Here is a 24,503-nt window from a genome sequence, read left to right as displayed (position 1 = left end):
AGCATAACTTTTTGTAGTTGCCAAAAACTGGAAGTCAAGGGGATGTCCATCAATTGGGGAATGGCTGAATAAATTATGGTATATGAATGTAATGGAGTACTATTGTGCCATAAGAAATGATGAACAAGAAGACTTCAGAGAGGCCTGGAAGGACTTATATGACCTGATGCTGAGTGAAAGGAGCAGAACCAGGAGAACTTTGTGCACAGCAATGACCACAGCGTGCGAGAGTTTTTTCTGGTAGACTTGGAATTTCGTAATAACGCAAGAACTTCTTAAAAAAAAAAAAATCCCAAAGGTGGTTCTCAAGGCAAAATGCCTTCCACACTCAGAGAAAGAAATATGGAAGTCATTTGCAAAATGTAGCAGATCATGTTTGTGTATGTGTAAGTTTTTGTGTATCATGTTTTGATTTGTTATATGATTTCTTTCATTTATTTTAGTCTGACTACATAGCATGACTATAGTGAAAATACACTCAATAGGAAAGTATATGTAGAACCTATACAGAATTGTATGCAGTCGTGGGGAGGGAGGGGGGTAGTGGGAGGTAGGTGTGGGGGGGATAAAATCGCAATTGTATGGCAGTGATTGTTAAACATTAAAAAATAAAAAAATTTTAAAAAATTAAAAAAAAAGAAATTAGAGCATAAAGTGGTTAATAAATGTAAAGAATGAAAGGACAGGATTCTGTACTCAGACTGGATGAGAGGAAAAGAATAAGAGTAATAGAAAAAACATTCATCAAATATAAATCACTCATATTGACCGCACTGTTTCTCTCAACACCTTTGTAAAAAGAGAATGAGTAAGGGGAGATCTATGAATGAATAAAATACAGGAAAATGCACAGTTAATTATTTTAACTGGAAATGGGATAAGTTCACTCATAAAATGAAGAAGGGTAATAGAAAGGATTAGAATGAAAAATCCAACAATATATTGTTCTTTACATGAAATACACTTGAAAAAAATTCCAGATAGTTAAAAATAAGTAACGAGCAAAATTTGTTGTTTTGGGTAAACTCAAAAAAATAAAGATGTAATAAAGATGTACTTAAAGGAAAGGCTAAATGATTTACAAGAGGAAATAAGCAACCAAACCTCAACAGCTGGGAATTTCTCTTCCTCCCACCTCCCACCCTCCCAGCTAGACAAATCTAGCCAAAAGCTAAACAAGAAAGAATAAAGTTCGTGAACAGAATTTTTAGCCAAGTTAGATATGATAGATCTCTGGTGATTATTGAAGGAGCACAGAAACATATATACATATTTCTCAGATGTGCATGGCACCTTAAAAAAAAACATACACACACAACTGATTATATACCAGGCATTAAAAACCTCCCAAGTAAATTCAGAAAGCAGAAATGTTAACATATGCTTTACTGACCAAAATGCAAAAAAAGTTATATTCAATAAAGGACCTTTGTTTAAAGGATTATAAATTTAAATTAAAATTTTAATCCTATAGAATTCTTAGAGCAAAGGACAAATCATAGGAAAAAATTCAAAATTTCACCAAGGAAAATGAGAAGAGTCTGCATACCAGAAATGTTTGGGATTCAGCCATAGCAATACTTAGGGGAAAACTTGTAATCTCTAAATACTTACATTTTCAGAAACAAAGCGGGGGGGGGGGGGAGGGGAACAGAATGAATGAATGAACTATCCATTTAACTTAACTAGAAAACTGGCAAATTAAGAAAGCTAATTTGTACCCACAAAATAGGAATCCTGAAAATCACAGAAGAGATTCACAAAATTGAAAGGAAAAAAAAAACTTTGATTTGATAAGTAAAACTAGAAGGCAACCTTTTTGGAGAAGCAATAAAAATCATAGTCTTATTCTTTAAAAGAGCAAGGAAAATAACATTCTTATTATTGTTAATGAGATTACAGTGAATGAGGAAGAAATGAGGAAAATTATTAGGCATTATTTTGCCTAATAGTGACAAAAAAAATTGAATTGAAGTGGATGAATATAAACAAAAAATATAAAATACCCCGCTGAACAGAATAAGAAAGGGAATTTAAATAATTAAATCTCAAAAAAATAAGTTAAAGAGAGCTAAAAATAAACTCTCAATTGAGGGGGGGCAGACCGAAGGACCAGATGAATTCAGACATGACTTCTATCAAACATGAAACCATGTTCAATTCATATATTAAATGAACTCGTTGCAAAAATTTCTCATTATAAAAATATAGTCATGAAACATAAACAAGGAAGACACAAATCAAAATAAAAGAAAACTAGAGACCAACAATCCTGATGAATATCAACACAAAAATTTAATATAATTGGTTAGTATAGAGGCTACATTGGTTTACCAAAAAAGTATGATCAGTAGCATTGACCCGTACCAATGATCAAGTAAGATTATACTAGGAATGCAGAGTTGAGTCAATATTGAGAAAACTGTAAATATAATACATTGCATTAACACAAGCAATGAAAGAGAACTGAACAGGAAGAACTGCAGCAGAGTAAGGTTGTATGACTGTTGGGCACTCCCCTGAGCCTGAGGGAAAGAGGCTGGCCTCTACCTTGAGCTAGTTCCTTCCCTTTAAAGTCACTTGAAGGAGATACACTTGAAGGAGATATGAAATGTGAATTGCTGAGAAAACCTTGAGTTTGAGCCCCCAGGGAAAGCACAATCAAAAAGAAAGGAGTCAGAAAGTGAAAACAGGGAAAAATAAGCAAAAGAGACTGAAGTTACCGAAATTCTCAGAAAGAAGAAAATTTATTTAAAGACATTGAATATAAGTAGGTTAACCAATTAAGATATTAATAATAAAAGGGAATATGGGCTCCAGATCAGCTAAGCAAACTCAGATATCTATGAATAAATATTTTAATACAAAAGAAAATGAATCAACACATAATAAGGTAGAAGACCCTATTGATTCCTAGGGAGAAAACAGAACCACAGCAAGATGTTTTTGATATATTTAAAAGAGAAATAAGAACTGTGAAAGCAGAATTTATAGCCTACTCAATAGAAATAATTGGCAGAATGTAAAATTTTGAAACCTTAGTGACAAGTCTCACTAAAGAAATAAAAGAAAGAATAATTGATTGGGAATGCAAATGCACAGAAGTTAAGTGTAATCTGGAACAAGAGAAAAGTCTGTGGGAAGATGTAAATGATAGTGACATTTTGGTGTCAGTTTTCTGTATATGTGGATGAGATCTGCTAAGACTCAGAACTATGTCAGGTTAGGTCATAAAACAATAGAAAATAGTGAACGAAGGGCATCACAGAGTAGAGAAACTACATGATCAAAAGTTTAGAGTTAGACCTGTACATGGCAAGTTTGGTTAAGCAAGCAGATGAGTTTGGATAGAATAGAGGGCTAATAAATGTCTATTGAATTTAATTGTTATAAAGGAGAGATGGAAGATAATGTTGGTGAGGTAAGTAAAGGCTCTATTGATGAGACCTTGAATATGAGTCCAAGATGTTTGAATTTTCTTTGGTTTGGAGTAGGGAGCCACTGAAGGTAATTGAGCAGTGATGTGTGCAAAGGACTGATTAGGAATATTATTCTGGGGGCAGTGAGATAAAGAGGAAAAAGAAGATAAGGAGACAAATCAAGTTATTTCTTTTGTTGCTACTTTATCAAATTTAATGTATATTTAAAAGTAAATTATATAATAGTTTATAATTTTATACATTCTTTTCTTGTTATTTTTCTATTAAAATATTTTTTGCAATTGTTAAATATATAGTAAAAGGAAAAAATGACTTGCAACATCTCAACCATGAAATGATAAAGACCTAGTTTAAGGTAATGATATTAAGAAGAAGGTTCAACACCTATCAGATTGGCTTACATGACAAAAACAGGAAAGTGATAAATGCTGGAGAAGTGAGGAAATTGGAACACTAATGCATTGTTGCTGGACTTGTGAACTGATCCAACTATTCTGGAGAGCAATTTGGAACTATGCCCAAAGGGCTATAAAAATGTCCATACCTTTTGACCCAGCAATACCACTTCTGAGTCTGTATCCCAAAGAAATTATAAAAATTGGAAAAGGACCCACATTTACAAAAATATTCAAGGCAGTTCTTTTTGTAGTGTCAAAGAATTGGAAATTGAAGTGATGCTCATCCATTGTAGAATAACTGAATAAGTTGTTATATGAATGTAATGGAATACTGTTGTTCTATAAGAAATGATGAGCGGGCGGACTTCGGAAAAAATCTGGAAAGACTTTTATGGACTGATGCTGAGTGAAAGATGCAGAAACAAGGGAACACTGTGCACAGTGACAACCACATTGCTGGTGACTAACTTTGATAGACTTCTCAGCCATGCAAGGATCTAAGATAACTGTGAAAGACTCATGATGGAAAATGCTATCCACATCCAGACAAAGAACTATGGAGACTGAATGCAGACTGAAACATACTATTTTCTCTTTTTCTGTGTGTTTTTCTTTTTTGTGGTTTCTTTTATTCATTCTAATTCTTCTTCACAGCATGGCTAATGTGAAAGTAATTTAAAGAAAAAAATAAAAATAAATAAGAAAGTTCAGATTTCAGAAATGTTGAATGAGAACTAGCTGAATTTAGTGACTAACTAAATGGAGCACAAAAAGAGGAAGTCAAAAATACTCTTGGGTTTCAAGTTTGGATGACTGAGAAAATAATAGGAGCAATAACAAGAGTAAGGACTTCTGTGGGAAGAAATTAGCTTGTTAATTTCAGTGTAAAAAACTTTTAAACTTAATTGAATTTAGACCTGTTACTGACAATATATGAAACTCAGGATGTTAGAGATATTAGCTGTGTGTTTGTATGTATGGACTTACATATGTGTATATATTGCTTTAAATTTGCAAAGTACTTTGTTATCTCTTGTGATCCTCTTGACAATGCTGTATAATAGGTACTATTATTCCATTTTACACATGATGAAACTGAGGCACAGAGAGGTTAAGTAGCCTGGCCAGGGTTGTACACCTTTACAAACTGTACGATATAAGTATCTGAGCAAGATTTGATTCTTTTCCCTTCCTACCTTTCTTGTCTTCTTATATTTCACTCTTCTCTGTGTACTCTTAAGATCCAATGATACTCAGTACCTTCTTGCTGGCTGTCTCGTATGCCTAGAATACTCTGCCTCCTTACCTCTATTTCTGACTTCTTTCAAAACTTACCTTAGACCTTCTGTAGGAGGCCTTCCTGATTTCAAATCCAGCACTTTTTCCTCTGTGCCATCTATCTGTGGGAAAGGATTGCTCTCCTCAGCTCAGCTGATTTTGTCAGAAAGCCCAGAATTTTATCACAAGATGTTAATGAAGTGCTATATTGAATATAGATGAATTGATGGCCCTCAGCCCTTCATCAGAAGCAAACACCTTTCTGATTTAAGAAAGTTAACCAATTCAGTGGGCTCAGAAAACAAATGAGCCACACATCTGGGAACCTACATATCTAAAACCCTTAGACACGTAAGGCTCTCATATGTAAAAGCTGCTGATTAGGGAGATGGCTACAAGGGTTTTTAGAGGAATTTCTCCTACCCTCCCTTCTCATCAGCCATACCTTTATGATGAGGAGCTCTTGGAACAGTTCTCAGAGACACATTCCATTTGGACACAAATATGTTGAAACATCCAGGAAAAGAGTAGATTTAAGGACCATGGCCACTGACAACAGGGCTATGAAGAGCAACGGATTCCAAAAATTCATCATCAAAAAACTGCAAAGAAAGAAAATCTTCCAGATTGTATAGCATAAGGAGTTGTGAGTTGCCTTTACCATATATGTATCCTACATGTGAGCCTCACTGTCATTGTATTCTTAAGTTTGAGTGCATTCTTTCCATAGGCACTGTGTACATATGTGAGAGCATATAAGATGTTTTGTAACTACTATTCCTTTGCCAAGAAGTAATTGTTTGGCCATTGTTAATGGGAAGCACGTTGATAAGGGACTCGTTGAGACAGTGTTTTGAGTACATATTCACAGGTTTAGCCTTAGAACCTGAGGTAAAAGCTAGCCTTCAAGAACCCAACCTACTAGCCAAAATGCAAGTTGAAGGAGTATTCTGAAGGAGGAGATATATACATATATACTTGTGTGTATGTGTGTGTGTGGGGGGGGGGCTTTTGCATATATTTGTGTGAGTATACACATGTGAATATATATGTATATATGTATGTTATACATACACACGTATACACATGTGAATATATATGTATATATGTATGTTATACATACACACATGCATGTAAAATTTGGGAGCCTTTATCCCTAGAGGTGTTAGTTTAAGTTCTAGGGTTAGAAGAATTCTGTGAGGGAGAGAGAATGTAGGACAGGTGAAAACCTGGGGTTAGACTTCAATTACTCCCTCATTTACAGAGTTAGGAGGAAGAATTATAATCATTGATGGGGAGACACAGCGATGGTGTGTTATAAAAATAACAAGAATCAGGACATGTCATTGAAGCCAGGGGAGGGGGAAGGGGGATAGAGGCAATTTTATCTGATGCTGAAGAGAGATCAAAGAGAAGAATTCTTTGTAATTGATAAATGTGTCATTTTTATATTTGGCTTTAGTCAAATTTCTGATTAAATTTTCCTTGATGGTTAAAAAGAATTTGATAGGTAGCTGAGAAATAATTGTTTATGGGATAGTCAGTTTTCTTGATTATTCAGTGAGAAAAAAATCAATGTTTAAGCTTATATAAATATTTTCCTTTTACTGATCTTTTTTTAGGAAACAGATGAACAGAAACTTCACAAAATTGCCACTGAACTCTTGCTTACAGAAAGAGCCTATGTTAATCGACTTGATCTTTTAGACAAGGTAATATTTTCCTTTTTAGGAAAAAAATTATTTTTCTTATCTATGTTATTTGTATTGTTTTATTTGACATTGTAAATCATCTAAATTTTAGAATATTAAGCTTTCTTTCCCTGAAAAAGTAAAGTTTCCAACTCTTTAGTTACTAGTAATTGCCTGAAATAAATGTTTAATATGGTCTGCTTTTTTGTGTGTGGACTTGCTAGGTTTAAACATTTCTTCATAACAAAATAGAAGCAATAAGCCCTTGTAGCTAATCATAGGAAAAGAAATGAAATTGTAAACTGTTTGCTTCAGTTCCTTCAACTAATGGCAGTAGGTAGAGGAACCAAAACTTTGGCTAAAGACCAACTGCAACTAAAGTTGAAACATCCAAAAGAGGAAGGACGGATCATGGTAATATAAGAGGTAGAAAGTGTGTGCCTGTGTGTGCAAACGTACATCCTAGAACCAATACCCACTAAGATCTCTAGGAGACCGAAGGAAGCAGATGCAAAGTTGAAGCAAAAAAGCCTGTAGTCCAAGGTGTTCAGAAGCCAAGTAAGAAGGGTTTTCATCTGTTCTCATAGTGAGAAGGTAAGAATGTCAGCAGGCCCATAGCCAGATGAAGACCATGAACACTTACATACAGTACTAGATTAACAATTTTCAGTTGTTGGCTATTTCTTCACAACCTTTTCCATTCCTGCCTTTCCTGTCTTCTCATATTTTACTATTCTCTGCATACTACAAGATCCAATTATATTTGCTGTTCCTCCCATCTCTGTACATTCTTATTGGCCTTTTCATGTGCCTAGAATATTCTACCTCTTTTATATGCCTAGCTTCTCTCAAAACTTAGTGAAGACCTCACTTTCTGTATGAGGGCTCCCTGGCTCTTCTCCCCAATCCACCATCACTTGATCTGTCCTTTCTAAAGTTATCTTCCATTTGCTCTGTAGCTTGTATGTACTTTTTAATTTATGTTTTCTTTCTTATTAGTATGTAAGCTTCTTGAAGGCAGGAACTTTGTGCTTTTTTTTCTTTGTGTCCTGAGCATATAGCACTGCGTCTGGCATGTGGTGACCATGTAATGAATGTTTGTTGCTTGATTTTTTTTTCCCAATGTATTATTTTAGTCCTCTGAAATAGTAGAAACTTTTTTTAAAAAAACCTGAAAAGAAGCATTACATTAACTTTTCAAGAAAAAATTACAGAAAGTCCACATTTTCTGCCTTTGGCAAAGATTGGCAAAGAACCCAGGCCAAGAGATGGGGTGCTAACATCTTGAAATCTATATTTTGATAATAAACCAAATTGTGGGTGTTTCTAGTAGAGAAAAGTGGGAATTATAAGGTTCAGCTGGTCTGTATCTTCATGTATTTCTAATGTATATATGCTTTCAAAGTAGTTTTTTGAGATATAAATTAAAGCACTTTATCAAGTAAAATAAGTGTCAAAAAATTTTCAGGGCATTTTGAAGATTTATTTATTGGTGATTAATGTGACCATAGAATCATAGATTTAGGCTTAGAAAAGACCTTAAAATACATCTGCTCTAACCCCCTTGTTTTGCAGGTAAGGAAACTGAGGCTCAAAGCAGTTAAGTGACTTGCCTCAAAACTTTGATAGTAGAAAAGAATATTATTGCTTCAGTATTCACTGTCTTCTGAAAACTGACATCTCTGGAGCTGTCTACAAGTCTCATTTCCTTAATATGTCTTTTATCCTAGGAGTAAACCAAATTTCTGTTAGGCTGGTAAGATAAGGTCTTTTATAATTATAATTCTCAAATATATTCCACTTTTTTTTATTAATTTATTTTAAACTTAAATATGCAATAAGAAAAGAAAAAGAAGCATAAGCTTAAATATTAAAACTTAAGTACAGAATAAGAAGAGAAAAGAAAGGACTGCCAAGTACACAGCAGAATAAAAGAGAAGATTCAAAATAGACAATAAATTTCTGTTTCAAGAAAGCTCGTATAATAAATGCTATGCGTTGTATTCAGAGCTTTCCATCTTCTTTTTTCCTGGTAAATTTTTTTTCCTCTGCTATGCACTTTTTACTTTGTTCTTTTTTCCCCCCTTCCTCCTCTCCTTTTCCCCAAGAAAGCTACAATTAAACACAGATATATATGTGTTTGTGTCATGTATGTGTGTGTGCATATACACATATATACATACATACAATTATACATATGTATCCATGTACACAAAGATATATATGTACATATGCACATGTATATGTAGATATCTATAATTACACTCGTGTTTAGAAGTGGTTGCTGACACCAAAAGTTATGTAAACAGTACACTTTTGTATAATCTTTTATCATTGTTAGGTATTTGGAGTCTTGAGGATATTTTCTTTCCTCAACAAAAGTAACAATAATAACTACATTTCCTCTTGATAATTAGTTTCATACTTTTGTAAAGGTATGTATTTGCATATTTTAGCTGATAGTAAGCATATAGACTAGACCATAGCTAGGAAAGTTGCCTGGGGTTTTTGGCATTGTAGAAAGTATGGAATCTTATTCTATAAATTATGTGTTATATTTGTAAACAGATGACATGATCATAATCCAATAGTTCCTGGAAAAACTACATATGTCTAGAAAAGTATTATTGAATTCAGTATAATAAAAGGGAACTTTTAACTATGAAATAAAATAAAATAAAATAAAATAAAATAAAATAAAATAAAATAAAATTGAGCTCTCCTACTGGAGCACAGGGGGCACTGGCCCAAGCTTCATATGGTGGGAGCCTGGGACCTGGTCACTGGCTTTGTGTGCTGAGGCCTCATGTGCTGGCAGCTGGAGGCTGTAGGGGTCTGGCAGCTTACCTGGTACTGAACTGGACTCAGCAATACTGGAGCTCTCTGGGTGGGGAGCCTGGCCTCTGGAGGATGGCTACTTATCCACTGAGGCACATGATAGTTTTCCAAGCTAGTGTCTACAGGTTCTCCTGCCTGTGCCAAGGTACTTGGGAGTCCTGATGTTGTCACTTGCCTGCTCTGCCACTCTGGAGCTCAGGAACTCCCCCTGATTTTCTGGGGTGGGAGTTGCCACTGGCTTGCTGGGACATCTCCCGTTCCGTACTACTTCTCCTACCCCCAGAGTGAGAGAGACCTTTCCCAATAATCCCTCAAGTTTTCTAAGCTACAAGAATGTTGTACCCTGTCATTCTGCTGGCCTCTTTTCAAGAGTTTTTCCTGGGATGATACTTTCTGGGCTTTCAGAAGTCAGTACAGGGGAGTGACAGTGGCTTAACTTCTTACTCCACCATCTTTGGCTCCCAGAAGTCCTTAGATAACCTCATTCTTCATAAGTCCAAGTCTTTCCATATTTTCCTAAATCCACCAGCTCATCATTTCCTACACTACTGAAATATTCCAACCTTATAATGTCTAGTTATTTTAAGTAGTCTATAACAATATTAATTAATATGGCTGATATATAATGTAGTTTTCCCATTTTTTTCTTTTGCTTAAATCTGTTTTAGCTTTAACTTTATCTTAGATCATGATTACTACCCTGATTTTTTTCCCCTAATAAATTCTCTCCTGATCTTTATTTTATGTCTGTCTATATCTCTTATTTCCTATCCCTCCCTTTACTTCTGACTGGTACCTTGCCTTCCTATTACTTAACCTATACTCCGCCCACCATTCCAAGGTAGGACAGAATAGGGGAGGAGGTAGTCAGAAGCAGACTCTTAATAAAAGGAACAGGATCAAAGAAAAAAATAGAATGATGGGAGGGAGTGGCATAGGATGGAGGGAAATATAGTTAAGTCTTTCACAACATGACAACTATGAAGGTGTTTTGCATAACTACACATGCATAAAACCTATATTGAATTCTTTGCCTTCTCAATGGGGTTGTGTGTTCATCCTTCATTGCTGAAGAAGACCATGCCATCAGAGAAATGATGACATGACTTGCACTTGACTTTGTTTTGAGTGAGGGAGGGCTGTGCAGGTCACCAGCCTCACTTCTCCTCCAGAGCCATCTGAATCCAGTGACTAGATATTCATCAGGATGACTAGAGATGACTCAAGATGAGGCAATTGAGGTTAAGTGACTTGCCCAAAGTCACACAACTAGTGAGTGTCAAATGTCTGAGGTGAGATTTGAACTCAAGTCCTCCTGACTCTTGCACTGGTGCTCTATCCGCTGCACCATCTAGCTGCCCCTCAATGGGGATAGGTAAGGAGGGAAGAATGGAGAGAATTTAGAACTCGTTTTAAAAACAAATGTAAAAAATTTGTTTTTACATGTACCTGGGAAATAAGATATACAGGCAATGGGATATAGAATTCTATCTTGCCCTTCAACAAAGTAAAGGGGAAGTAAATAAGGGGAAAATGGTAAAAAGGAGGGCCAACTGGGAGAAGGGTAATCAGAATGCATGCCATCTTGGAGGGGAGGGGAAAGATCAGGAGAAAATTGAGAACTCAAAATCTTGTGGAAATGAGTGTTGAAGTCTAAAAATAAATGAATAAATTTAAATCTTAAAAAGAATTCTGAATTTCTTTTTCCAATTGGTTGACTTTGTTTTCATAATTTTCTTGCTTTTCTTGGATTATTCTTATATTTAAAAAAAAATTTCTCAATCTCTCATTTCATTTTTAAAGTCTTTTTTAAGTTCTTCTATAAATTCTTTTTCAACAAGTTATTATTTGGCATTACTCTTTCAGGCAGAGGAAGCTTTTTATACTTTACTATCTTCCTCTGAATACTGACCACAATCTTCTCTATTTCCATAGTAACTTTCTATAGTTAGATTCTTTCTCCTTTGTCTGCTCATTTTTTTTTTATTGGTAGCAGCTTATTTTTTGTAATCACCTCTAATCCTAGGATATGTGGGATGGCACCTCTGACCTCAGGTCCTCTTTCAATTCTCCCCACTTGCCTGGAACCAAAACTAAGAATTCTGCCCTCCTATAAGTTTCCCCATCCAGTAGTGTCCCACCACTTCTGTACTCAGTGGGCATGTTCTGGATCCTTCTTGCCCAGGTCCGTGTCTCAGCAGCACAGCTGAGCAGAGCAGAGCCCAGCCCTGGCCACACAGCATGGGGAGGAACAGGACCAAACAGGCGTCTGTGGCAGAATCCCCAGCAGGGAGGGTCCCAGATCCCTCAACCCAAAAGCAACAAAGAAAGTTTCAAGGGTCAGTGTGGGAGGGCTTTCCCAGCTGGGCGAAAGGAGAGTGGGGTCTCCCCGGCACTGGCCCCAGGCGGCAGCAGCAGCAGTGGGCAGCCTAGGGGTCCATTGTCCAAGTGTGGCTCAGCTTAAAGCCTCTGGGGGAATTGAGCAGGGAATCTGAACCTCAGCCCTCAATGGCAGCCTGGCCCCCACCCAAAGCCCCTGGGGGAATTGAGCAGATAATCTGAATCTCAGCCCTGAACACTGTCCTGCGGGGAGGAGGAGCACTAGGATCCTCCTCTTGACAAAGGATTCAGAAGTCAAGTAACTGGTTGGGAAAATGCCCAAGAAAGGGAAAAAAATAAGACCATAGAAGATTACTTTCTTGGGGAACAGGTATCTCCTTCCATCCTTTTGGATGAGGAAGAACAAGGCATACTGTCAGAGAAAGTCAAAGCTTCTGCCTCCAGTACCTCCAAAATGAATATGAAATGGGCTCAAACCATAGAAGAGCTTGAAAAGCTAGTCAGTAGCTTGCTAAAGGAGAACCAAAAAAATGCTGAGGAAAATAACACCTTTAAAAATAGACTTACTCAACTGGAAAAAGAGGTCCAAAAAGCCAATGAGGAGAAGAAAGCTTTAAAAAGCAGAATTAGCCAATGGAAAAGGAGGTTCAAAAGCTCAACGAACAAAATAGTTCTTTAAAACTGAGAGTAGAGTTCAGGGAAGCTAATGGCTATACAATAAACCAAGATGTTACAAAACACAACCAAAAGATTGAAAAAATAGAAGATAACGTGAAACATCTCATTGGAAAAATGACTGAACTGGAAAACAGATAAGGGAGAGATAATTTAAAAATTATGGGCCTACCTGAAAGCCATGATCAAAAAAAGAGCCTAGACACTATCTTTCAAGAAATTATCAAAGAAAACTGCCCTGATATTCTAGAACCAGAGGGCAAAATAAATATTGAAAGAATCCACCAATCACCTCCTGAAGGAGACCTGAAAAGAGAAACTCCTAGGAATATTGTGGCCAAATTTCAGAGTTCCCAGGTCAAGGAGAAAATATTGTAAGCAACTAGAAAGAAACAATTCGAGTATTGTGGAAATACAATCAAGATAACACAGGATCTGGCAGCTTCTACATTAAGGGATCAAAGAACTTGGAACAGGATATTCCAGAAGTCAAAAGAACTGGGATTAAAACCAAGAATCACCTACCCAGCAAAACTGAGTGTAATACTTCAAGGGAAAAAAATGGTCATTCAATGATATAGAGGACTTTCAAGCATTCATGATGAAAAGACCAGAACTTAATAGAAAATATGACTTTCACAAGAATCAAGAGAAGCATGAAAAGGTAAAGAGAAAAGAGAAATCATAAAGGACTTTCTAAAGCTGAACTGTTTACATTCCTTCATGGAAAGATAATATTTGTAACTCTTGAGACTTTTCTTGGTATTTGGGTAGGTGGGGGGATTATACACACACACAGACACACACACACACACATAGACAGAGAGTACAAGTTGAGTTGAATCAGAAGAGATGATATCTATAAAAAAAATAAAACAAAAATTAAAGGGTGAGAGAGGAGAGTATTGGGAGGAGAAAGGGAGAAATGGAATGGGGCAGACTCTCATAAAAGAGATAAGAAAAATCTTTTTCAATGGAGGACAAAAGGGAGGAAGTGAGAGGGGAAAAGTGAAGCTTACTCTCTTCACATCTGGCTTAAGGAGGGAATAACATGCTCACTAAATTTGGTATGAAAATCTATCTTACACTACAGGAAAGTAGAGGAGAAGGGGGACAAATGAGGTGAGGGGGTTGATAGAAGGGAGGGAAAATGGGAGAAGGGAGTAACTAGAAATAAACACTTTTGGGAAGGGACAAGGTCAAATGAGAGAATAAGAAAAAAAGAGAGGGACAGGGTAGGATGGAGAGCAATACAGTTAGTATTACACAGCATGACTATTATGGAAGTCTTTTGCAAAACGACACATATATAGCCTGTATTGAATTGCTTGCCTTCTCAGTGGGGATGGGTGGGGATGGAGGGAGGGAGAGAATTTGGAATTCAAAGTATTAGAAATGAATGTTGAGAATTGTTATTGCATAACTTGGAAATAAGAAATACAGGTAATGGGGTATAGAAATTTATCTTGTCCTATAAGAAAAGAGAGAAGATGGAGGTAAGGGAAGGGTGGAGTGTGATAGAAGGAAGGGCACATTGAGGGAAGAGGTAATCAGAATGCAAGGTATTATGGGGTGGGGGAGAGATGGGGAGGAAAAATTGGAACTCAAAATTTTATGGAAATGAATGTTGAAATCTAAAAATTAATAAAACTAAAAAAAAAAAATCTGTCCTGCCAGTACCTCTTCTGAAGCTTTTTACCATACATTTCCCTTTCTTTGAACTTTAAAGCCTTAATTTCTGTATTGTCCAACTAGTACCTATCTTTTCAAGTTGCTTAAGTCATCATCTTTGTCTCTGTAGAAAATGCAAAGGAAGTGAATTTACGTATTTAGCAACCATCTGGACACTTGTCAGTGAATAAATCTCCTTTCTGTATTCATCATAAGTAATTAGGAGATGCAATAACCTTAGTGTGAAGTACATCAAAAATTGTTTATTTTTAAAATACAGCTATTAGCTGTACATGTAGGAATATTTTTATCTTAAATTACCTTATTAGATTGTCCATTATTTGGACAATAATATTTGTTACTGAGTATTTAAAATTCAAAGTACTGTAAATTCATTCAGTATTAACACTGTGTCTGTGTAAGAGGCACTGTGCAGAATGCAAAGATAAATAAAATCTCTTCTCTAAGGAAATTTATAGTCCAGTAGGGGACTAGAATAGGTTCACAAATTCTTATATTAAAAAAGTATGCAGTAAATTCCATATTAGGGTATATAATGTGCTATAAGGAAAATGAATGGAAAAAGACACATAAGTACAATTCAGTTCAACAAACATTTGCTAAGTTCCCACTATGCCCAAGGCACTGCTTTGAAACTGAGGTAGGTTAAGTGATTCCCAAAGGTCATCCAGATATTTAGTCATTGATAACAGGTTTGATCCCAGATCTTCTGACTACCAAGCTTGGACTCTTCCCATTGTATTAGAAGAAAGTATATACTCCTAAGCATAAAATCATAATTAATTCCTTTAATCTTGTTTTTAAAGTTTTTTTTAGCATTCAAATATTCCTATTTTGTTCTTTTGCTTCAGATATTTTATTGCAAACTATTGGAAGAAGCTAATCGAGGCTCATTTCCAGCAGAGATGGTGAACAAGATATTTTCTAATATTTCATCAATAAATGCATTCCACAGTAAATTTCTTTTGCCAGAGCTTGAGAAACGAATGCAGGAATGGTAAGAAAAAAATGGGTTTTAAATGATGGGTTTACATGATGAGAAAACTGCCCATGCTATTAAGATCTACATTACTTGTTTTGTTTACCAAACCCCAAAAACCAAAACCTGAGTATGTATTTTATATGGCAAGGTCTGGGGTCTATCATCCTTATTTATTTGTCAGCCTCTCAGACTATACCTGATTCATTCCTATATTTAGTTATCTCAAATTCTAGCATGATCTAAGAGTATCTTTTCATTTTTTCTTATTGATAAAATTTCAACATATCAAGTCACTAAGGTCAGATTCCCAGCTCAGTTCAGTAAAAATTATAATAAACTAGAGAAATTCCTTTCTCCTTTAACAGATGCTCACATCTCTCTCTGCTACCCCCTCCAGCCCCCACTGCCCACCAAATGTCCTAGAATTAATTATTTAATGGATGTGTAATTTATTAACACTATAATCAATCATATCACAAAGGCATCAATAATCTTTACACTTGTTTAACTGTGAAGAAAAAAAATCATACCTGAAAAGCATCATTGTTGATTGCTGGTGGTTTTTTCTTACTTTTGAAAACCTAGCCCCATCACTTAAATCTCAAAGTTAAGAACCCTCAAGATTCCCAGATGTCTCATTCCAGTTATTCTCTTCAACCTCCCTGCAGTATAAAGATCAAAGTAGCTCTGCACAGAAGGAAACCTCATTCTCTCACTCTCTCCCTAGCCAAGAAGTCCATTGGACTTCTATTACTTCTCTTATCACTTCTATTACCTCTTCTATTATCACTCTTAACAATCTCTTCAGATTCTTAAGTTTTTCTTTGTCTTCCCATAGAATAACTTTTAACATCATTAGAGCAAAAAAGAAGTTTTTCCTATTCTTCTTTACTTTTGTCTTTTTTCCATAGTTTATATTATACAGCCTTATGAATCAGAGTTATATGAATAAGTGTTTAAAAAGTAACTATCCTTGTCCCACCCCCAAGAAAAAAAAAGAATGCACATGACACACTTTTAAGTTTAATCTGCATTATTAACACTTTTCATCACTTTAAGTTATAGATAGTTAACAAAATAATAGATCAAGCTCTGATTTGTAGTGTTTGCTGATTTTCTAGGGATAGATGAAGAAGAAAGGCAGGTAACAAACATTTACATAGTGCCTACTTTCTGGCTACAGCCTACCCCTGTTTGTGGTTCAACAATAAAAATACACACTGCCCTTGGCTCCATCGTGAGTAATAAGCACTTCATAGACTACCAGTTACCCATTTTGCCTCATGGCACCTATGATCTTTATGAGATAGTCATAGTATTTATAGAAACCTTTGTAGGAGGGATCTTTGAAATAGGGGGTTGTTCATATGTATTTTTACCCAGAAAGTACTGGTAAATAACATACTGCATTTGTAGCCTAAAAAATTATACTTTGGGTATTTATGGAAAGTGCACTTGCCTTTTTTTTCCAACTGCTTTTAGATGAGAAGAGACAAGGTTGATTAGGATTTTAAGCTCTTGGGGAGAACTTTACACCTTTGACTCAGGGGCACAACACTTTTTACCCCTGAGATTCAGTTGTTTTGATATGGAGAAGAAAAGATGACTTCTCTACAATTTTGTTAATTTGCTCAAAGTATAAGAGAACTTAATAATCCATTTACTGCTTTGTTCTACAGGGAAACTACTCCTAGAATTGGTGACATCTTACAGAAGTTGGCTCCTTTCCTCAAAATGTATGGAGAGTATGTGAAAGGCTTTGATAATGCAATGGAATTAGTTAAAACCATGACTGATCGGATGCCTCAATTTAAAGCAGTAATTGAAGAAATTCAGGTAATAGGGCAGTGAAGTCTATAAGTAGTTTTCTTTGTTATAGTAGACTATTAAAAAATGAAAGATCTCTTTCAGCTATACAATTATGAGCCTTTTCCCATTCCTTGAAGGATGTGGAGGCCAAAATTGTCCAATCTGCAAGAAAAACCACTGAGGTGGAGATCTAAGTCAATATAGTACTTTATTAAAGGGTCCATGACTCCCTCTAATGAAGTGTATGTCAGGTCTTCCTCATGATCTGAGATGCCTCCTTTCCCCAGGGCCTTAAAAATAGACATGAATACAGAATCTAATTGGTTATTACACTTTGATTTTGACCTTCTAAGAGGGCCAGAAGTGATGTATCAACATGGGTGGTCACAAAATGGGCAAGGCAAGTGTCATCTCTCCTGACTAAGTGGTCCTAAGATGGTCATCTGTTCATGTTGGAAAAGAGATGAGTGGTCCAGAGATTCAAAAACAAATTGGAGGACTTTCCATATCGTGCCACCTTTGCTAGGCTTGGACATGGAATCTGAGCAAAATAAAAGAGATATTTTGTTAGCATTCATGTGGTTGTGCAAGTGAACTTCATAACTGGTAAAAAAGTGGTACATGTTGGATCAAAGTTTGAGACCTACTATCTAAGTATATATGATTTATGTAAAATATATATTTATACATGTATATTCTTCGACTATTGTTAGATGGCTGACTACATGCACATTAGTAGATGAGTATGCCACTAATAATTGCTCATAATCACTACCCTTTATGGAACCATAATTAATTAATACTGATTGAAATGGAGTAGGGGTTCAAATGAATCGTTTCTCACAAGGAACTCTTAAAAATAATAAAAAATGCTTTGCATAGCCTATTATTGTAGCAAAGAAAGTTCATTTTTCCCATTCTTTTATAAACTTGCATAATGTTTCCTTATCAATCAATCAGCAAATATTTATTAAACTATTTGTCAAATACTATATTCACTTGATCTGTTCCTGGCCTCTATTCTACAGGTTAGTTTATCAGAGTAATGGTGGAGAATTTAAATCTTACATGATTTATACAGAACTAGTGTTCATAATATTATTTTTGGTCACTTCAGATAGACTATATCACCTTGGGGTGATGATTTGTTTTTGCATTTGTATTTCTAGTTTTTACTGATTGATTGTGCAGTGTGTTATTCTTTCCTCTTTTCTCAAATGTGTACTCTACTATAACTACCATAATTTCCATTTGACACATTTTTCTTTGATCAGATATGTTAAAAAAAAAAAATTTAAGATAAGTGTACTTTTGGGCCTGGCTATAATTCTCACCTTAATGTATATAAACCATGTTTGTAAGCTTTAAAATGCTATATAAATGTAACATTATTATTTATAACTATAAAATGGGTTTAATGTGTACTGTGATTCTTCAGTGGATCTGTTATATGATTGATGTGGGATCTCCTTCCCTTCCATTTGTAATGACAATTTTGGATCTTCTACAAAAGTATAGGAGGGAGGGAGATTTATCACTTGACTTTTTATTTTCTTGATTTTGTTTTTGTTAATACTGAGGTCTGTGATATTTTTACGCTGCCAATTTGATGTCCTTCCTCAGAACTGATCACTCCTTCCCCTCAAAATTGTGTCATGTATAGCACAGACCTCTGTCTAGTCTAGGTTCTCTCCACATCTTTTTTTTAGTGCTGTTTCTACCAATAACTCAACAGTTCTCTGAATAGAATGGAATCTACCATCACTGATGGAGAAAACATTTATTATAGAAATCTTGACATATAATTTCTATTTGTTGTCTTCCTTCTAGTTTTATTCTTAACAACCATAGAATTTTCTTTGTTGGGCCTTTGTTCAAGGTTTCTATAAAGTGATTTTTCCATCATCTCCTTCTTGTTTCATAAGGTGACACTGTGCTTAAATGTCCACTATTCTCCTCTGAAGATTTTACCAACAAGTTTACAGATGGTCTGTTTTTTTTCTTTTTTGGACATGAAATATTACTTCATTGTTTTAGGGAACTCTCTATGAAGAAATTCTGTCTATCAATACAGACCAGCACATGTTCTACTACAGTCTCACAGTTACCTGGAGTACTGAGATGTTAATTGACTACATGTAGTAGTGGGACAAACAATGTATGTCAGGGACCTTTCATATATGCTATCGTTTTCAAATTCCTTTTTTTTTTTTTTTGACCTTAGATTCATCTAATTCTTTCTTTTGCTTGAATAATGAATGCATGAGCATGAGCATCTTCTTAAGTCTGTTCTTAAAGTTGAAATAATAAAAGATTGAGACTAACACTGCAAAGTAGGAGAAGTAACCTTATGTAGCGTGAAGAGGAAGGGATGAGAGATTGGGAATCTGTATTGTAAAGAAATAGTGGTCATAGGTAAGAAAGAAGGGAAACTTTAGATATAAATATTCTTTAAAAGTCTTATTACATGTCACAAAAAGTACTTTGTTAATGAATGGATGAATGAAAAAATTTAATAAATGCTTAATCTGTGCAAAGGATTTTGTTAAGTGCTGGGAATATTAAGAAATACAAGATAGTTTTGATCTCAAGGAATTCATATTCTAAAGAGGGAGACAATATGTACATAGCAATACGTATATATTGAGTGTGCCTGTTGTATATTTGGTTTACATTCATCTGACTTTACTTATGTGCACTGAAACTCCTTTTGGCATTATCTTAGAAACACCACTGTGAATATCAGCAACATCCTTATGTATAGCCGGGAGCAATTTAGAATACTTTCTCTTTCTGACTTTATTACACATTTCTACCAAGCAGAAATAGCAGTTCAGTTTAATAGAATCTACAACAAAATTAATAGAACTATTCTTAATATAATTTTACCTAGTGTAATGATCCCCAGTTTTTTTATTATCTTAAGTCTTTTGTGTCATTTAAGCTTTTCAAAAAGTTCCACTAGGAGTAAAAGTGAAAAAATAAATTAAAAGGCATTGATTGACATTCAGAGGAGCTAGTTGCAAATCCTCTCTTCTGCTTATTTATCTGACTAACCTTGGACAAGTCATTTACATCTCTCTGTTCCTCAGTGTCCTCAGTTGTATAATAAGAAGCCTGGATTAAGTAATCTCTAAAATACTCCCTAGTCGATAATCATATGACCTCCTTTTTTGTTCATATGGTTGTGGGAAAACTTTGGGGTTATCTCAGTGAAATCTTCATCACTGACTACTAACTGGAAAAAAAAAGAAATTGTCAGTATAGCTCTTCCATAAGAAAGGGTAATGAATTTTCATCTTTTAGTTTCTAGGAAGGATAAAAGACTTATCTAATAAATGTCTTGTCGAATGAATTACGTATTCAGATATGACAGTACAGGTATTATTTAACTATATGGTTTGAGTTCAAACATGCTGATATTTAGAGTAATTATAAAATTGTTTCTATTGAGTTCAACCAAAAAAAAGTTAGCACAGTGATATACTATGAATCTCCTTAATGAGATTTTCCTTGCTAAAAAGATCTGGAAAATTTGCCTTTACCAAGCCTGTGAGCTGAAATAGTAAAATGGTTACTACTCACTAGGAATTCTAATGTTGATAATTCCACTTTTGTCCTCCCTTCTGCCTGTTTATTGTTGTTGCTCCAAATACAAATCTTTTTACACGGTGATTTATTTTAGATTAAATGAACGAAAAAAAAATTTCTTTTAAGTATCTTTTCTCTTTCCAGAAACAAGAGATTTGTGGGAACTTAACATTGCAACATCACATGCTAGAACCTGTGCAGCGAATCCCCCGATATGAGATGCTCCTTAAAGACTATCTAAGGAAATTGCCTCCTGATTCCTTAGACTGGAACGATGCTAAAAGTAAGTAACTTTTTTTTACATGCTAGGATGATCATTGAGCCCAGTCTAACAGTAGCCTCCAATATATAACATTTAGATAGTAGAGAACAGGATCAGTGGTAATTATTTCACCAAAACTTGAGTTAACATGTAATTTTTTGCTAAGATCATAAGCTTCAGAAGAGGAAAAACCATGCTGTTTGTGCTAATTTCATACTTTAGGATTAGCTATAAATCTAAAAGTGAGGGCCCTATCTAAAACCGTACTTCCACTCACACTTCCATTTTTAAAGAAATGATCATTAGAACTTGATTTCCAATTAAGTAAAGCTTGTGATCTATTGACCTTAAACCAGGGAACTTCTTCTATGAATTTGATCCCAAGTTTCTAACTTTTTCTGTTGTATTTTATATACTAGTCAGCAGTGTAACATTATGAGGAAGAACAAAACATTTGTTTGCTTTTCTGATTTTCTTTCCATATAGAATCACTTGAAATTATCTCTACTGCAGCAAGCCATTCCAATAGTGCAATACGGAAAATGGTAGGTGGTTTTGAGAAGAGAGAAAAAGCCTGGTTAGTGAATTATTTGTAATTTAGCCATCTTTAGGGTTAGGAACTCCCACTCCCTCCTCACGTCCCTGCCAAAGTAACTCAGTTTATCGACAAGTAGAAAAATGTTGCCCACATTTTTCATTATTGCTTTCTGCTATATTTATTGTTACAGATCAATTTCATTCTTAGTTGTTGGATCATAGAACTTGAGTTGGAAGGAATCTCAGAATCCAGTATCCTATAAGATGAAGAAACAGGCCCTGGGAGGTTAAATGACTTGCCCCTAGGTCCTCTGACTCTAGAGCCAGTGTACTTTTTTACTGTTCCCAGCCGGCTTTCCCCATTCTCCCAGCATTTACCTATATTACTTGTTTGTTTACTGTTGAATGAAGCAATTGTTACTATATTTCTCGACCTTTTGTTTCACTAAAAATATTCCTGAGTCATTTGAATACCAGCTAAGCTGAATAATGAATTGTGGGTTTTTTTAAGCTTTCATTTATTCTTTGACTTCACTAGGAGAATCTTAAAAAGCTGTTAGAGGTTTATGAAATGTTGGGAGAAGAGGAAGACATTGTTAATCCCTCAAATGAGCTCATACGTGAAGGACAAATCCTTAAGCTTGCTGCACGAAACACATCAGCCCAAGAACGTTATCTTTTCCTAGTAAGTATCATGGAGCATCAGAATTCTCAGTAACATATTGGGAAATTAGAATTCTTACTTGGAAAATAAGTGAATATATATATACGTATATATATGTATACATATGTTCCTTGTATTACATTTTGGGGGGATCAAGTGGTCTAAATAAGTGCTTTCCTAGGAAACTGGAGTGCTCTTGTCTTCGAAACTTTACCAAAACTTCGCTTTGTTTTAGCATTTTTCATGAAAATCTTTCCAAAATGGCTTATGCACTTCCTTATTTGACAGTCTCTTGAAAATAATTTAATCTTTACTTGAGGATTCGTTAGTGTCATAAGTATCAGTTATATGTATGTGCTGCCTTCTGACTTTGACTGTAGTAATTTAATTTGTGTAAAAGATTTTTAATTTTAGATATTGTCTGTTCTATCTTGAATTACTTTGCCCAAAATTATGTTCACGTTTATATTTAGTTTTTGTAATGCATTTTGAATTTTTGGTAGAATGTAGAAATTTCTAATCTTTGAACCTATTTTTCACCAAACTTCATCTTTTTCCAACAGTTCTTTTCAAGTAAATATTCCTTTCCCCAGTAGTTTGTGATCTTGAGTTTATCAAGTGCTAGGTATTTATGTGCATTTATTTCTAAGTCTCATTTAATCTGTTCCATTGATTTGTTTTTGACAATTACTGATTTTGTAGTTTAAGATTTAGCAGTCTGAGTCTACCTTTCCTTTCTAGTTTTTGCTTTAATATCTCCTGTATTCTGGGCCATATATAGCTATAACTTAGGCAAATCCAACAATTCCTGCTCAGCGATAGAATACTCTGAGACACTCATGGATCATAAAATGCAATTAAAACAACTTTACTTAGGATAAGTAATGAAAGATAAGTTGTATAAAGAAGAATAAATTAAGAAGGAGGTCATTTAAGTAAAACATCTCCTTTCTGCCTGTGCCATCCATTGGGGCTGTGGAAATTCTATTTAAACTTCTAACATCAACTCACCATTGTTCTTGATCTGTTGTGTCCAACTCTTCTTGACTCTGTGCAACATTCTGCCCATAGGGTTTTCTTGGCAAAGATACTGGAGTACTTTGCCATTTTCCCCTTTAGTTTAGATTAGGGTAAACAGAGGTTAAGTGATTTGCCCAGGGTCACACAGCTAGTAAGTGTCTGAGCCTGGACTTGAACTCAGGTCTTCCTGACTCCATAAGCAGCATTATCCACTGAGTGATCTAACTGCCTCTTCAACTCACCACAGACTGAACTTTTTATGCCTCAGGTGGTGATGAAGCCAGACTAGTGATAACTCAATAATGCCCTTCTTATCTCCTTATAGGGAAACTGGATAAGCCTCCATAAAATAGATGTTACTTCTGCTCCATCTTGATATTCTTGACCTTTTATTCCTTAGGGTAATATAATTTTATTTGTCTAAATTTGCAACTTCCTTTAGTCATTGGATCAGTAGAGCAAAATAGATTATACTGTGATTTTTCCTACCTTCATAATATTCAGCCATGATCTTGGATTATCTCTCTAATTATTTAGGTCTTACATTTTTATAAAAATTTTGTTTTCTGTATATTCTTATATACATGTGTCTTCATAGGTTAAGAAATAGAGGGGGATGTTGGACCTTTGATTTCATTGATATTCCTGAACGAGGCAAATTCTCAAGTAGTCAATGCATTTTGTTATTTTAAATGGAATTTTGGTAGCTCTTCTTTTGTTACAATGTACAAAAAGGCTGATAATTTTTGAGGGGGAGATGGGGTCTTTATTTTTACATTCTACCACTTTACTAAGGCTACTAATTATCTTAACTTTTCCCTTGATTCTTTAAGTAAAACTTCACATTGCTAGTTGATTTATACCTCCCCTCATGGTATTTAGTAGTAATAATAATATTTAAATTTATATACCATTTACTATGTACCAGACACTCTTTACAGTTATCTCATTTTATTCTTATAATAACCCGGGGAAGTAGCTGCTATGATGAAACTCAGTCAGTAGAGGTTAAGTGACTTGCCCAGGGTAATAACAGCTAATAAGCTTTTGAGGCCATATTTGTTTTCAGCAGGCAGCTAGGTGGTGCAGTGGATACAGCACCAGTGCAGGAGTCAGGAGGACTTGAGTTCAAATCTCACCTCAGACACTTGACACTCACTAGCTGTGTGATCTTGAGCAAGTCACTTAACCCCAACTGCCTCATCCTGGGTCATCTCCTGTCATCCTGATGAATATCTGGTCACTGGATTCAGGTGGCTCTGGAGGAGAAGTGAGGCTGGTGACCT

The 24,503-nt window shown here is 35.2% G+C and overlaps 1 protein-coding gene across 11 annotated transcripts in view; it reads left to right on the top strand.

The window, feature by feature from the left end:
- The window catches only part of FGD4 (FYVE, RhoGEF and PH domain containing 4), a 253,013-nt gene that overhangs the window by 172,447 nt on the left and 56,063 nt on the right, over positions 1-24,503 (top strand). For all 11 annotated transcript variants that reach the window (XR_011977110.1, XR_011977111.1, XR_011977108.1 and 8 more), the window contains 6 exons: positions 6,739-6,828; positions 15,204-15,349; positions 17,014-17,170; positions 20,879-21,017; positions 21,483-21,541; positions 22,072-22,218. Coding sequence is in view for 7 of the 11 variants with exons in the window: in XM_072654332.1 (XP_072510433.1) it covers positions 6,739-6,828; positions 15,204-15,349; positions 17,014-17,170; positions 20,879-21,017; positions 21,483-21,541; positions 22,072-22,218 (738 nt within the window). In the remaining 4 variants the exon portion in view is untranslated. The remainder of the gene's footprint in view (positions 1-6,738; positions 6,829-15,203; positions 15,350-17,013; positions 17,171-20,878; positions 21,018-21,482; positions 21,542-22,071; positions 22,219-24,503) is intronic.

Source organism: Notamacropus eugenii, chromosome 3, assembly GCF_028372415.1.
Source record: "Notamacropus eugenii isolate mMacEug1 chromosome 3, mMacEug1.pri_v2, whole genome shotgun sequence".
Classification (NCBI taxonomy): Eukaryota; Metazoa; Chordata; class Mammalia; order Diprotodontia; family Macropodidae; genus Notamacropus; species Notamacropus eugenii.
Note: the sequence above shows the minus strand (reverse complement) of the source record. Positions and strands in the feature narration are given on the sequence as shown.